The 15,361-nt window shown below is 43.3% G+C and overlaps 1 protein-coding gene across 1 annotated transcript in view; it reads right to left on the reverse strand.

The window, feature by feature from the left end:
• Positions 1–13,412, reverse strand: part of LOC146984052 (uncharacterized) — a 30,739-nt gene extending 17,327 nt beyond the window's left edge. The window contains exons 1-9 of the mRNA XM_085780879.1: positions 13,308–13,412; positions 11,881–12,020; positions 8,835–8,980; positions 8,276–8,435; positions 6,721–8,174; positions 4,763–4,930; positions 4,480–4,578; positions 1,436–1,694; positions 1,262–1,321 (exon numbers count right to left, since the gene is read on the reverse strand). Coding sequence (XP_085637005.1) covers positions 1,262–1,321; positions 1,436–1,694; positions 4,480–4,578; positions 4,763–4,930; positions 6,721–8,174; positions 8,276–8,435; positions 8,835–8,980; positions 11,881–11,992 — 2,458 coding nt within the window. The 5' untranslated portion in view covers positions 11,993–12,020; positions 13,308–13,412. The remainder of the gene's footprint in view (positions 1–1,261; positions 1,322–1,435; positions 1,695–4,479; positions 4,579–4,762; positions 4,931–6,720; positions 8,175–8,275; positions 8,436–8,834; positions 8,981–11,880; positions 12,021–13,307) is intronic.
• Between the last annotated feature and the right edge of the window lie 1,949 nt (positions 13,413–15,361).

Genomic DNA, 15,361 nt, shown 5'->3' on the forward strand with positions numbered 1-15,361 from the left:
GACCATGTAGGGGAGTCCGGCACGCCATGACGTCGACGCGAGCTCATGTCAAAAAAAAGTCAGCGCAACCCAGTGTAACAGGTGTGCAGAGAAATCCAAGAGAAATCCCAATCATCTAGCAGGGTTTACCTCCAAATGCATTAACCTCATGATATGACACTCCACGGCCTCTAGAACCATTATCCAACATTTTAAACATATATAAAAGTCTGAAAAGCTGGAAAAGCATAATAGGTCCCCTTTAATGTATGCAATTTCCTGTTTCCTATGTTAGATCTGTGCGATAGCGATCATCATCCACAACTGTACTGAAGAACTGCACTGTTTACTTCTGTAGTGGGTCATGTTAATTAAATGTGCATAAATGCAACTGTAACTTTTGGGTCAATTTTTAATGGAAACATTAATATTTTTTAATAATGCACCAGGTTAGAGAGTTCCATCTTTATACAATTTGCAGCATTAGTTCTGTGAAAATCGCTTTCATAACCAAACAAAATTGGGATTCAAACTGTATCTCTAAATGATTCAATGTCGAATCAAATTCGAAATCGAATTGTGAGTCGGAATTGAATTGATTCAGTAAATCAGTAGCTATACTGGGCCCTATTCCTGATAACATCAGCCTGCTAAGGGACAACAGATGGAAATGAGCCTGGGGCTACAATCTGGCATATTTACATTCAAAATGTTCATAAATATGCATTGTCCATTATTTCTTAAAGAGAACCCGAGGAGTTTGCTTTTGGTTATAAAAGAGTCTCATATTAATGTGGATGAATCTACATTGCCCACACTTGTTAATGGGTCCATTTTCGATAAATATATGGTTTTGTCTTTAAAATTATTTTGATATTATTATTTAGTGGTCGACTCGCCCAACATTTGCTGCTAGTTTCAGTTTCCTGGACGCTGCCTCATGGGAATAACGCCACCGGATCACTAGTTGGCATCGTTTATGGTCGGAACTACAACGGTATCTGATCATCTTCGAACATCCGACTTTCGTTCTTGATTAATGAAAACAGTCTTGGCAAATGTTTTCGCTTTCGTCCCGTCTTGCAGCGGTCCAAGAATTTCACCGTGTGCGCGGAGGCTCATGGGAAATGTAGTGTGAAACCACTTTGCTTTCCGAAACTCCTCGTAGTCACTTTAAATAACCAAATTAAATTGAAATGGACAGCAGGGACAGACTATGTAACCTACATCAATTTTGGAATCCTACATTTATATATTTATACATTAATACAACGCTACGTACCTTCTGTATTCTTTCTGCTGGTCCAAGATGTTCTGGACTCTTCAGTGACATCAACCACATCTGATAAATATACAACACATTACACTGGTTCTTATCATCGCCTTTGGAATTGTTGTTGACAACTGACAGCTTTTCATGTAGTTGAAGCCGTTGCAGAAACGCTGCTCGTCTCACCAGAGGAATTATCTGTGTAGTCCGAGTCTTCCATGACGTGGTGTCTGGAGGAACTGTGCCGACTGGGTTTGGCCACGAGACTGTCACTGCTGTCTGTTGAACTATCGCTATCGCTCTCTTCTTTCTTCTCGCCACCATGCTCTCTGCGGACTGGTAGTTTCCGTCTGAGGACGCGGGGCCTCCCGGCCCAGCTGCTTGGTTGGGTTGTGATGCTGGGTGTCTCCTTGCTGACGGGGAGCCCCTTAATGCTGTGTAACATCTGAGATGGGAGCAATCACACAAACCCATTTCTTATTATTCATAATCTTACAACATCAGAGGTCCACGCTAAAAGTGACAAACCTGGCGAGACACCTGGCGCTCTCTCTCTCTCTGTGTTTCTGTGGACATTTTGCAGATGGGTTTACAATCAGCACTAATGTTACTGATATGTCAAATATGGATTAAAGTTGCTCCTTTACTGCTGTGTTCCACTTGCTATACTGTTACTGTAATATATGACATATTCCACACATCTGGGAACTTTTGAACCTTTTGTCTTCCTTTATGCGAGGCCTCTACATGGGTGCTGTAAATTAAAATGCTTTTGACTTGAGCCACAGATATAAAAAGGTGTTAGAATGCTAGGATGCTTTTTTTTTTTTTTCTCCTCCAGTGTTAGTGTCTGTCACCCGTCCTGGGTGAGGGATCCCTCCCTTGTTGCTCACACTGAGGTTTCTCCTTTTTTTCTTAAAGGGATATTTCAACATTTTGGCAAATTCACCTATTGCCATAATCCCTATAGTTTTAGGAGTAGGTTCATTACCATAAATTGTCGGTGCAAGCTGTTTTTAGATGGGCGGGGCAGAGACTAAAACTAAACTAAACCAAACTAAATACACAATCCAACAACTCCAAAACACTCTTGTGGACAAGTTGTGACCTGTACATTCGCCACACTATGAAATAATAACGTATAATTATGTAACATTACGACACATGAAGCAAATACTCAGAACTACTTGCTTTTGAAATCACTCCGCCCAGCAGTCGTGTCTGGAATGTAGTTCCAGTTACACATTTGCCTCGAAAACAACTTTGTCTCGTAAAGTTCCGTTATTATCTCATAGCGTGGTGAATGTGCAGGTCACAACTTGTCCACGAGAGCGTTTTGGAGTTGTTGGATTGTGTATTTAATTTGATAAGGGAAATGAGGAAATACCGTGCAGCTTGCACAACAATTAAAGATAATGAACCTACTCCTAAAACTATAGGGATTATGGCAATAGGTGAATTTGCCAAAATGTTGAAATATCCCTTTAAGAGTTTTTCCTCACTCATTATGAGGGTCTAAGGGCAGGTGATGTTGTTGCTGTGATGTGATGCTGTGTAAATCCCTTTGAGACAAACTGTGGGCTATACAAATAAACTTGCCTTGTGTAATCTAAATTAACCTGCATGTTTTGGCTAGGGCCCGACCGATATGGATTTTTTGGGGCCGATGCCGATTACGATTATTAGGGGGGAAAAAACCCGATAACCGATTAATCGGCCGATTATTATTATTTTTTAATTAAAGCAGAAGTAAGTGATATATTTGTGTTAATATAAGTCTTAAATAGTTATATCTTCCGACAGCAATCACTTACATAGAGTGTTTGGACCGAAACATGGGTCTGTCAGTCCCTCTGCTCTGCTCTGAGCCGAAGAGAAAACATTTATCGTATCCTACAGTTTTTATCCAATGAGGAGAGAGAACGGCATGCAGGGCTGTGTGTGCAGCCAAGGGACGCCGTGAATGTGGTGACGTAGCGACGAGGACTGTTATGGTGCGTTCAAGGAAACTCGTATTTTTCCGACCGTGGAGTGGTACCAGTTCGATCTGGTACGAGTTCACCGGTCGGAAGTTACGAGTGGCCGTTATAGTGACTTTCACCGGTAAAACAGGTCGGAAAAACACGAGTGGGTTGCCTGAAACGCTACAAAGTCGTAAGTTGTGACTTGAAGCTGTAATTTACGATTTCAAAAGCCTGCCTGGAACGCAGCATTAGCGAAAACGACCGGACCACTTACTTCTGCTTTAAGTTTTAAAATTGTATTACTATAATAATATATCTATATATATTATATAATATATAAATTAGGGCTGCCTGGTCGACCAAAAAATCATTAGCCGACTAAAATTTCATTGGTCGATTGGTTGCATGAAAAAAAAAAACATTTGAAGCCCTGTCTTGTCAAAATGAAGTCAAAATCAATATGGGCTTTTATTTTGAAGGGCCAAAAAGTCATGACACGTTCTCTCTCTCTCTCTCTCTCTCTCTAATCAAAAGCGATCAGCGGTTGCTGCCGTGCCCGGCACCGTGTCACAGCGCTCACCGGCGGTCAGTCTCACAGTGTCACGGAGCAGAGACATGATAGTCCCCGCTGCAGTCAGAGTCCCGCACCGCTCCACGCCGCGGACCCCCCGCCCCCCCCACCCGTCACACAGCCTCAGCTCAGTCACTCACCCTCATCTACTGTGTTTATTGGTGATAAATGAGCATACTGCCGTGCCGGTATATAACGGTAAAACCCGACCCCGACCGGCTTGTTGAATCTCGGACCCAACACGGCCGGAGACGAGCATTAATTAATTAATTCACAACCCGACCGCGGTAAAAAAAAAAAAAAAAAAAGGGAAACAGAAAGCCAGTGGCAACACTGGTTTTGAGACAGATCAGTCACTCTGCTGTGTGCTGTGACTGAGGTGGTAGTGGATGGAGTTTGTCATGAGGTCGGCGCCGGTGCGGGGGAATCTTTTCAAAGTAAAACCAAGTTTTATTCCCTGCATTTTATTCCTGAAAATATCGGCGACAATCGGCGAGTTTTGGCCGATTACCGATTAGTTTCAAACGGGCTATAATCGGCCGATTTAATCGGCTCGCCGATAAATCGGTCGGGCCCTAGTTTTGGCTCTTGGCTTCACACACTTCAAATACTTTGACCCTCGCTGAGAACTAACTGGGGAACCCTGCTCTGAATGAACCAGTGGGCTTCCAGGTTAACTATCTTCTAACACTCACCTTATCAAACACCTGTTTCCTCTGAAGAGAGCGTGGCAGGGCCAGGAGGGTCAGGAGGAGTCTGTGCAGAGTACAGTATGGTCTCACACCATGTAGCATCTGTAGAGGTAAGACACAGAGCTCTTGTAACATTTGGATGGGTGCGTTACTGATTCCAACTGGCTTCCAGTAATTCACAACAAGTCAGCACCTTTATTCACCCCCGGTAATGAGATTGTACGGAGCCCCTAAGGGGACATGGGGGGGGGGGGGGATTTAACTTTAACTTTCAGTTTCAGTTTACCTTTGCCCACCAGTGATCCTCTCCTGTTTCACCTGACCGCTGCTGCTTCGCTTTCTCAGTGAAGCAGGGGAAGTCTTGTGACAGCTGATGTATTTCTGAAGAGTTGGCCTTACACAGACCCAGCTGGACCACCAGCTCTGACAGCGCACTCCAGGGCATCGTATTATCCTGAGGGGGAGATCACCAGGGAAACTAGATTAAGTCAAGCAGGGACTGACTTTAAAAGGGGTAAATACAATAGTGTGTATAACAATGATGAGATTAAAGGCTCCTAAAATGTTCATATGTTGTAATGTTAAACAAAATAAGCCATCCATAAACATAGCGCAGCAGGAGATAGGAAATATAGACAGTGCTTTTAACAAAACAAATGTCTTTCATACTAAAAGCGATAGTTCAACATTTTGGCAAATTCGCCCATTGCCATAATCCCTATAGTCTAAGGGGTAGGTTCATTACCTTTAATTGTCGGTGCAAGCAGTTTTTAGATCGGCAGGGCAGAGACGCTATGGAGGTGAATGGTTCTTTTTCGCCTGCCCCTCATCAAACTCATCAACAAACACAATCCAACAACTCCAAAACGCTCTCATGGACAAGTTGTGACCTGCACATTCACCACACTATGAGATAATAATGTAACATTACAAGATGGAGTTGTTTTCAAGGCAAATGTGTAACCGAAACTACATTCCAGACACGGCTTCTGGGAGGAGTGACTTCAAAATATTATTTCATAGCGTGGCGAATGTGCAGGGCCATAACTTCTTCATGAGAGCATTTTGGCATTGTTGGACTGTGCATTTAATGAGTTTTGAGGGAAAAGCAAAAGTACCGTTTCGTGAGCAGCTCGCATCTCTGCCCCGCCGATCTAAAAATACCTTGCAACAACAATTAAAGGTAATGAACCTACCCCTATGACTATGGATTATGGCAACAGGTGAATTTGCCAAAATCTTGAACTATCCCTTTAACTCTTTCGCGACCACACTAATTGCTCATCACATCCACTCCGGACCGCAAGTTTTTGGCCATTTTCTCACGTCGAACCGAACTCTGTACATCACCTAGAAATTAACGGTTTTCACGTGGTTGAAGAGTGACTTTCCAACGTGCTCTCGAAAAAAACGGCAAGTTTTTCCGCCGTTTCGTTCGTGAGTACGAAGGAGAAGAAGAGAGCTTGGTTTCTTCAAAAATGGAGCTCCCGCTCTAGTACAGAGAAAAATGCACTTTTGTGTCAAGCGGCAATCCGCTCATTTTACCGGTAGCCTACTCTGCAGTGTGGCATGTCTCCCAAATGATTTCTACAGCTAAATAAGTATTTTTGTAGGCAAATCTGGGGGGTGTGGCGGCGTGGAGTGCAGCGGTGCGGGTCTCTGGCCACAGCGGAGACAGCTCTGTGACACTACTGTCTGACTGACCACCGGTGAGTGCTTTGGGACAGGGCGGCCGGCTTACAGCGCCTGCTGCACGTTGGAAACAGCAGCATTCAAGGAGACCGATTACTCAGACAAAACCAAGATCACACAGTTTATAAAAACCATCATGTTTTGATTGAGTCCTCTAAAAACTGTTTTAAACTACAGAGGACTACCATATTCACACACAGGGTACCTGAGAGTGTCTATTATCATAATCTGTAAAAAAAACAAAAACAAAAACAAAAAACGGTTTTGACGAGTTAACTCGTCAACGGTCCTGAATGTTCGGCACGCTGTGGCGAGTTTATTTGTCAATGGTCGCGAATGAGTTAAGGAACAGTTCAACAGAAAAGAAGTAAGTGCATTTATTCAGCTACAGTCAGCAGCTGGTCGTCTTAGCTTAGCACAAAAGAGTGGGAACCAACTACTGTACTTGGTTCATTTCCTGCTGCATCCTCACTATGATTTGGTTTTAATTCTGATTTAACAAATGTTGATTTATTAAGTCTCACTTAGAAAAACAGAAACAAATCTTCTTACATCGATGCTTCCTGGATTTTTCAGAATTGTGGCGATGTTCCTTAGTGCTGCATCTCCAAGCTGCTCCGGAGCGCTCAACGCCAAGCTCTGCACCGCTGCTCTGTAGAAAGCCACCGCATCTTTCAGGAAATCGCTCCTCTCCTGTTCCCCGAGATCCACGACAGCGGTGGCCCAGAGGAAATCTCTGGCAAGGGAGCCCACGTTCACTTCCGTCACGGGGAGCAGGTCTGTGCGACTGTGCACGAACGACAGGTCTCGTTTCCTGAGGAAGCGCTCGGCGACCGAGGGCCGGAGGATGCTGCCTGCGTACGACTGGATCACGATGGAGGTCTGGTGGAGCTTTGCCGCCACATCCGCTCTCCCGCGCCGCTGCAATTCCTCAAGAGCTCGAAGTGGCTCCAAATTTTGGGCGAGAAAGATGAATTGCAGTTTAACTTTATAATCCGTCAGCTGATCTCTGATCTGGACGGCGCCGTCTGCTTGGCCCAGAGATTTAAAATACTCCACTAAATCCCTCCAGCGGCTGACCATCTTCTGCACAATGCAGATGATGGATAAACACTGTGCAGAGATGGCGTGGGACGGGTTGTACGACTCCGATTCGGCGAATATCTCCTTCAGGCTGTCGTTAACAGAGGGATGGGTGGAGTAGTGATGGTGGATGGCTCTGACCAGCTCGACGATGTGTATGAAGGAAGCGAGGAGTCCGGCCTGCAGCGCGTTCCCTGCCATCCCAGGGAGGCTGCAGAGCGACAGCAGCCTTGGGTTATGAATCTGGAGCTTGGAAACAAACATCTGGCACAACATCTGTGGAGCATCACAGTAAAACACGGCCAGGTTGGACAGATTCAGTCCGAATCTGGTCAGCATCTCAATCAGAATGCGTGCGTCGGATTTCGCTGTGGAAACGTGAGGTGGGGTTTGCGGCCCGGCCGTGTCAACGCTCAGCTGCAGAGCTTGCAGCGGCCTCACCTCGCTGGCCCACGCGCTCTTGTCAAAGTAGCCGATCAGAGCGAGGCTCGACGTCTGTCCTCCGCCTAGCTCTAACCCCGTGTACAGGTAGAGGCAGTACGGTGTGTCCACGCTGGCCTTGCTGATGTCCTTTTGGTACGATGGGCTCAAAACGGCAGAAACCAAAGAGCCAGAAGCATCAGCGTCCGTGTTTAAGCCCACACCGTGGACACAGTAATTTCTGATGATGCATGACAAAACACCGCGGGCGTCCACTGCTTTTTCTTCTTTCTTTGTCGCCTGTGCAGAGTCCGAGTCCTTCCTCGCCACTGTCTCCGGTTTTGTCCCCAGTGTCACATCCATCACATCGTCATCATCAGATATCAAGACTACTACGTCTGCATTCATCTTTTGTTTGTCTTGCTTTGGTTCTTCCACCGTCTTGCCTTCCATTTTCAAAATAATCTCCAGTTTCTGGCGAGAGGCCTGGGAGGAGGGGTCATCTATTTTGGGAATAGAAAAAAAAAAGAGCATATTAAACGCACATGAACAATACGGAGGGTGGGGGAGTTTTCTCTATAGAGAGACATATAATTTCTCCCACCTGATTCAGCAGACGCCATACTCATACTCTGTCCGCCTCTGGCCTCCAAGGCATGGTACTCTCTGCCCTTGCTGTTCTTATCAAAAAGCACCTTAAACCACTGCAGGAAGCTCAGAGCCACCACAGAGTTCTTCTTAATCAGACCCTGAATGGGGACGTGCTGGAGAGATGAGAGAAACTTCATCAATACCAAGTTGGTGTGTTATATTGGCTGGACTGAAAGGAATACACAGACCTCTGAAACACTGACATTCAATGCATCCAAAAGATGCAAAGGCCCCTCATAAAGAAATCAGTCTCTAACCCCAAAAATACTGTGTTGAAGAGTTGATTCTATCAGTATTTGAGATTAGGAATTTTGCACTTGGGATATGAGCCACCCAAATGTCTTTTTTGTAATGGCCAACAACATAATTGAGTACTGGATGGGACATACAGCAGGAAGACAGTGAGGTTGCCATTACTCCCTAGGTAACAAATTATGAAGTGACTTTTTTTTTTTTAAATGTCATGACTGCATTTTCAAATTGTGTTTTCAGATTAAAAAAAAGATACTCACTTGGTTCACTCCAGCTGTTCTGAATGCAGCTTGCAGTAAACTGTAGTTGTGGATAAAGTCCACTGTGTTATTGCTCTGGAACCGGACCCTGGAAAGGTCAAGGGACCCAGGAAATAGCCAGTCCATCAGCTGGCAAAAGGCTGCACCTGGATATTCATATGGACACACAAACATGTATGGAATTGGTGACAAGCAGGGGCGGGGGTCCAACCTATCTAATTCAAGTCCACGCACTTCACACCAAACTGCCAGTGAATGACATGTCTTTCACAGTGAGCAGTCAGGTGTGCTCAACTGAGCAGGTTAGTGATGGGATTTATCTGAATCATTAACTCATTGAGTGCCAGACCTTTTATAAAATGGTCAGTGCCATGTGCCAGCGTTTTGGGGCATTTTGAGTAATATGTCAAGACCCAGAGAATATTTTGTACTATGACTCTGAAAACACCAAACAGCTCAAAGGAAAGAGGAGACTCTCTATTTAACTAGGGAAAAAACCATTTGTTTGTACCTTGTTCCATTCTTGATATATCTTAAGTTGAATAGAGCCTGGTTGCACCAAAAAGACCACTTTTTTTCTAGAAAGCTGAGAAAAATGCATTTTTGTGAAAGAGAGTCTCTCAAGAAAAATAGTGATTTATCCGTTTTAATTTTGGCTTCAAAAACATGTAAGACATCTGAAATTTAATTTCACATGTCCCCCCCCCCACACACACACACACACACACATACACACAAAGACAAAACAAAAAACAAAACAACAACAACAACTAAAATGCAACACTCTTGTGGCAGTTGCTGCACCCTCACCCTCTCCTACTTCTCCTCCTGCTGCATCCCCTCGTCTCTGAAGGAGGGAGACGTCATGGCGTCTTCAGCCTCTCTGCTTCGTTCTACACATCCCAGAAGCCCCAAAATTACTCACAGTGTGTGCGAGAGCGTCCCCATTTACCAGCCGCAGAAAAGTGCATTTGATCTTTGGTCTATGGACGTCATTGGCACTTAAGCGTTGGATTTTGATTGACGTCCATAGACGTCAATGGCACTCAATGAGTTAATACAGACATGGTAACATGCATATGATAATCCATCAATCCACTGATTGATTATCAAAGGCCTCATTGAAAACAAATGCACAGGACTGGGAGGCTTAGCAAAACAGCAGAGAAGGGACTCCCAATGCCGGCTGCTGGCTGGTACAAGGTAAACAGAAAGTCATGGTCGAACCCGTCAAAATTTCTTAATTTAAACCAACACTAAGGAACTTTTCAACCTTCATATAATATTTCTATAAATTTAGTGATGGTACATCGACTTACAACAGGTTGAATGACACCTCTGTAATGGCCTGAGGGGGTCTGTTTCGCCTTCACTGGCACTAAGCAGCTTTGAGGAGCTGTTACAATTGGATATGTTCTGGGACGTTATGTACTCTGTTTTTATACTTGAATGACGTGATGTATGTTTTGAGATATCATGTATTCTATTTTAGTACTTGAACGCACATAACCTGATGTGTGTGAACATGAAGCCAGATAGTGTGACTCTAGCCTGATAAACAAGGACATAATGTAACTGCTGAGTTCTCTTAGTCTGTCAGTTAGGTTTGTTGCATTAGATACATGCCTGAACAACAACACACACATCATGTTGCTTATCACATTCTGAGAACATGCGTGGACAGTGGCCTGTCCACATCACCGGTAACTGGCCAATTATATTCTGTCGTGTGAGACCCAACCTCTGTACAGGGCAGGCCCAGCCCAAGAAGATAAATATGAACCATTTCCTGAAATCAGGGCTCGCTCCTGGCCGAGATCCTGCGAGAGCTCTGTCACTACGAGTCCAGCGCTGATGTACTTTATCTGTGACCTGAGTAAACTCTACTACTTTTGTACGAAAGACTTCTCTGGTTTGTTCTTGGGCTTCCAATACAAAGAATCGGGACTAACAGAGCATGGTAGGAACCCGGCTCTCGCTTAAGTTTCACTTTCACGAGTCACGACAGGGAGGGAGCAGGCAATGCAGCACTTTTCCGTCGGATTGTGTATGTGTGTTTACTGTGAAATGATCTGCTGGTAACAGAAACTTAGTTTGGACGTCTTCTGTTAATTTCCATGCACCGGGAGATCAGAATGTTTACAGCGCTATTCGCTGGTTCTCATGGGAGATGGAGTCAGGCAAAACACTACCGCTTTGGGCCACTGGCGCCGCCAAACTCAACCAAAACTGAAAGTTCTTTAGTACTGCTTTAAATAATTCAGACTAAATATAATTTCTTATGGAAAAACATACTTGTGTTCTGCACCCCTCTTAACGCCCCATGGATGTATTATTTTTGAAAAAATATAGCTTTTAATAAGCATTCTCCATACTCAACCTTTAATAAATTAAATCATTATTTAAAAACTGCATTTTTTATTTACTTGGGCTATCTTTGTCTACCATTTAAATAGTTTGATGATCTTAAGCATTTAAAGGGACAACGAGGAGTTTCTATTTGGTTATAAAAAAGTCTCACGTTTTGTCTCTATCGTATCATTTTGTTATTATTAGTGGTGGCAGAAATGCTGGTCGAGCCGACCAGAGTTTCTTTACTTTCGGTTTCGCGGCGAGTCATGAGAATAACGCCGCCAAATCGCCGTTTATGGTCGGAACTATGACGGTATGTGATCGTCTTCGAACCTCTGACTTTAATTCTTGATGAATGAAAACATGAGTCTGTCTTGCACCGGTCAAAGAATTTCACGGTGCGCGGTCGTTGTCCCTTTAAGTCTGACAAATATGCAAAAAACAATTAGAAATCAGAAAGGGTAAATACGTTTCTTAGCACACTTGAATAATATTATAAAACATTTCCTCTGGTTCTGTGCCTTTTTTTAAAGAAACAAATGAGAAGGGTTAAGTACAAAGTAAGTGCATGGTGTTTTTTTTACGATGACTCCCTATTTCTACAATACATGCTCTACAGCGCCAGAACTTATCATTCTTAGTTGGGGTTTTATTTACACATAAAAATATGCACAGACATTTTGACTTAGCCTACCTGTGCATACCTGCTCCACCTTGGTGAAGCCTGTCTGTAGAGTTTCATTGAGCCAAGCCAGCAGCTCATAGACATATGAATTTCCTGCATCCCCACTTAAATTCAGTGTCATCTCCAACAGGGATAGACCTGTACAAACACTGCAAAAAAAAATCTCCTGAGAACATAGATAATCAACATGTGATACAGTGAGCCATAGAAATTCCTGTGACCATTCTGTGGAATAAAATACAAGAACGATTATTTCCATCTTTCTTCTTAGGCATGCTGGAAAGAGTGTTGTCATCATGCCTGTTGAACTAGGCTACCAGCTTCAACTTTGTTACATATTACCAATCCCTGGCAGAACTTTGTGTTGTTAAGGACTGCTGCTCGGGAGGACTGCTGCTGTGGGTGTATTGTTCAGTAACTACACTGCAGAGTTCCTCTCCCGGTTTTCCCGCTAAAACGGTGCATTCAAATCTTACGTTCAACCGAGTTTCGGTAAATGACAAGTAAGCTATTCTTATGCTGCTCTGACTTTGTCAAAAACTGATTTGTGTTGAGTGGTAGAGTGTTTACAAACGACAAAGGATGCAACTGCTATTTTTTCTGTTGTAGATGGCACAGAGGGCTTGCTTCCCACAGCACCACTTCAAACATAAACGTAAAGCGAAGCGTATGGCGCTTCAAACAACAGAATGTATTTTTATTTTGTGGCGGTGCATTGTAAATCACCGGGTGGACGCGAACGCAGCCGCTACTATCTGCACCAATCGCGTTAGAGCGGTCAGGGTTTTGACCAATAGGAAGCAGTGCAGAGATTGCCTTCCATAACTGATTCCGAGTCAGTTTCACACTGACCCCATGCGGGTTACACATGAGTAAACATCTGAGTCCAGATCAGCTGTTGGCGGCGACATTCACAGCGCTAGCCACGATGGATGGAACGTTTGAATGCTGGCAGTTAAACACAATGAACACGTGCTAGCGTTGGTTGGAAGCTACACCGGTCCTATAAAATAACTCGCCATTTTAAGCGTAATGCTCTCATTACACCTCTGCCGCAAGTCCAAGACAGTTAGCGAAAAATACGCCCGCTGTTGCACGACGACGCCAACGTGAAGGAAGTAAACAAAATATAGCAGAAAGTGTTGAGCGACTCATTCATAAGTTAAACCTAAGGTTAACATAAGTTTCATAGGCTAGTTTAATTTTAATCCTTACGACCCGGCTACGTGACTTGAATTCTGAAACAATGCTAACTAACCGTGTGTTAGATAAAGGGTCGAGACAATAGCCGATGTGGCTACACGCAACTCATGTATGTAAACAGTAACGTAACTTCACAGATAATTACTGTAAGTTACTCAAACTTAGAGCACAGCGATATAACGCACAGTGGCGAAATTTCGTCGCGTTACCAACCTTTAAATACACGAACTCACCGAGTCTAAATCTTTGGCGAATATGTCCAAAGTATCATAAAGTAAAGTTAGCTTCTCACTCACCCTCTCCGCTCTGCTCCGTGCGGGCTTTTAAACGACTGGGACAAAACTGTGGAGCCCCCTCACACGAAACTCACCGCCCCCCTCTGTTTCACTGTGTTTAAGCAAGAGCGAGTCCGCGCCATGCCGTTGAATCACTAAAACCAGAGACGTTCTAGCTAAAACGCAACGAAATGTGTCTTTGCATGATGAAAAAAAATAGGTCAGATGTCGACTTATGTTATTGTTTGCTAACAAGCACCAGCGTCTATTTCCTAGGTAGCTATTGTAGCTAACTGTAGCTTGTGCTAGTCGTTAGCCGCTAGCAGACATTTAGCACGAACATCCCGTTGTAACCATTGTCATTTTAATGTTTTGTTTTCTAAATTTTAGTGGGGGGAAGTTACGTTTACGCTTAACTCGAGCTAAAATGTCAGTTCTGGCCCCACCTACACTCCACATTTGCTTTTGTTAACCTATGGTGTAGTGAAAGACAAGAAGGTACAGCTAGTGTATAAAACAGTTTTATTTGATTTCTGTCGACTGAATTTGTAATTATCATCTATAGCCAATGCCCCACTGTGGATTACACTTGACTGTAGCTGCCTATGTTCATTAAGATTTAACATGCCTTGCCCTTGGCTCTACATGTCCACATCTGGCCGGGCCAATTCCAGCTGTACTTCTTGGGTATTGTTGAATGCTTATTTGCGCCAGAGCTGGACCATGTGACAATCATCGTGCTGTGAGGCCACCAGTACACAGGAGGAAAAGCCCATGACAGTGCTCTGTGGTTCTCATTTACTTACCTATCTTCCCACAATTGACAATTGAGAGAGTACCTTCCAGTCATTTTATATTATTTTGGAGGTAGCCTACCGTATTAGGAGGCAGCACCTCTAATAAAAATTAAAACTATTCCGTTTTCTTTGTAAAAGCATTGCCCGGCTTTTCCAGTTCAAGAGTAGCTTAACTGACCCCAACAACATCATCAAGAATACACATCTTTATTTCTTGGGGAATCACATGGACCACTTTTGGCTGAACCACAACAGTGGTCAGGGTGTCCCAGTTGATGCCGTTTATGTGTGCCATTTAGACTAAATGCTTGCTTCATGGGTCCATGTTCAAGCCCTGCTCGTGGCTCTCCTAGGCTACTTATAATTTAAAACAGTGGTGTAGTCAGATTTGTTGCAGTGGGTATACAGCTTTTTAGGTGGGTACACTGTTCATACCTGTAGATAGTTTAGCTGTAGGCAGGGCAAGGCAAGGCAAGGTACCATTATGTATACAGCACATCTCATAAGGGGCAACTCAATGTGCTATACATAAAAACAAAACATAATACTAGATTCAAACAGAGCATAAATTATGAGTTTGTAGCATGAAATATTGATTTGTATTAAAATTAAGAGGACACAGTGCAAATCCAAGATAAAGATTTAAAGTTCTTTAAAAGAGCTCACATGGAAACACATGTTTTTAATCTGGATTTAAAAATGCTGTTGGGCCTGATTTCAGTTCTGCTGATAGACCAAATTTGTAGTGGGTATACTGAAATATTAATGCATTTTCAGTGCGTATACTGGTACCTGAGTATCACATAGACTACACCACTGACTTAAAAATAAATAATAAATATTTAGTCTCTTCTTGCTTTCTCCTTGATTGGTCAGTTTAAGAATTGTGATTTACAGCTGAAATCACTGTTCAGTATTTATTTTTTAATTAATGTGTTTCTTGAATTTGTCAGACAACGTCACAGTTGTAAAATGACACCTACCACAGGTTTTATTTTGTCATACATGCTCTAAGCTTGAAACATAGCCTACTCCACAACAGGATCCTCAAATTCTGTTAGTGACACCCAAATCTTATATTCCAAGTAATACTAATAGAGTTAAACAGCAATGTTTTTTTGTTTTTTTTTAGCTCTTGGCTTAGACCTTCACAATGACAATCATAGGGGATTCATCATCCCAATTGGAATATAACTAGTACACTAATAAGGGGCT

This window comes from Trachurus japonicus, chromosome 7 (genome assembly GCF_045865225.1).
Source record: "Trachurus japonicus isolate A0001 chromosome 7, Traja_1.0".
Taxonomy (NCBI): Eukaryota; Metazoa; Chordata; class Actinopteri; order Carangiformes; family Carangidae; genus Trachurus; species Trachurus japonicus.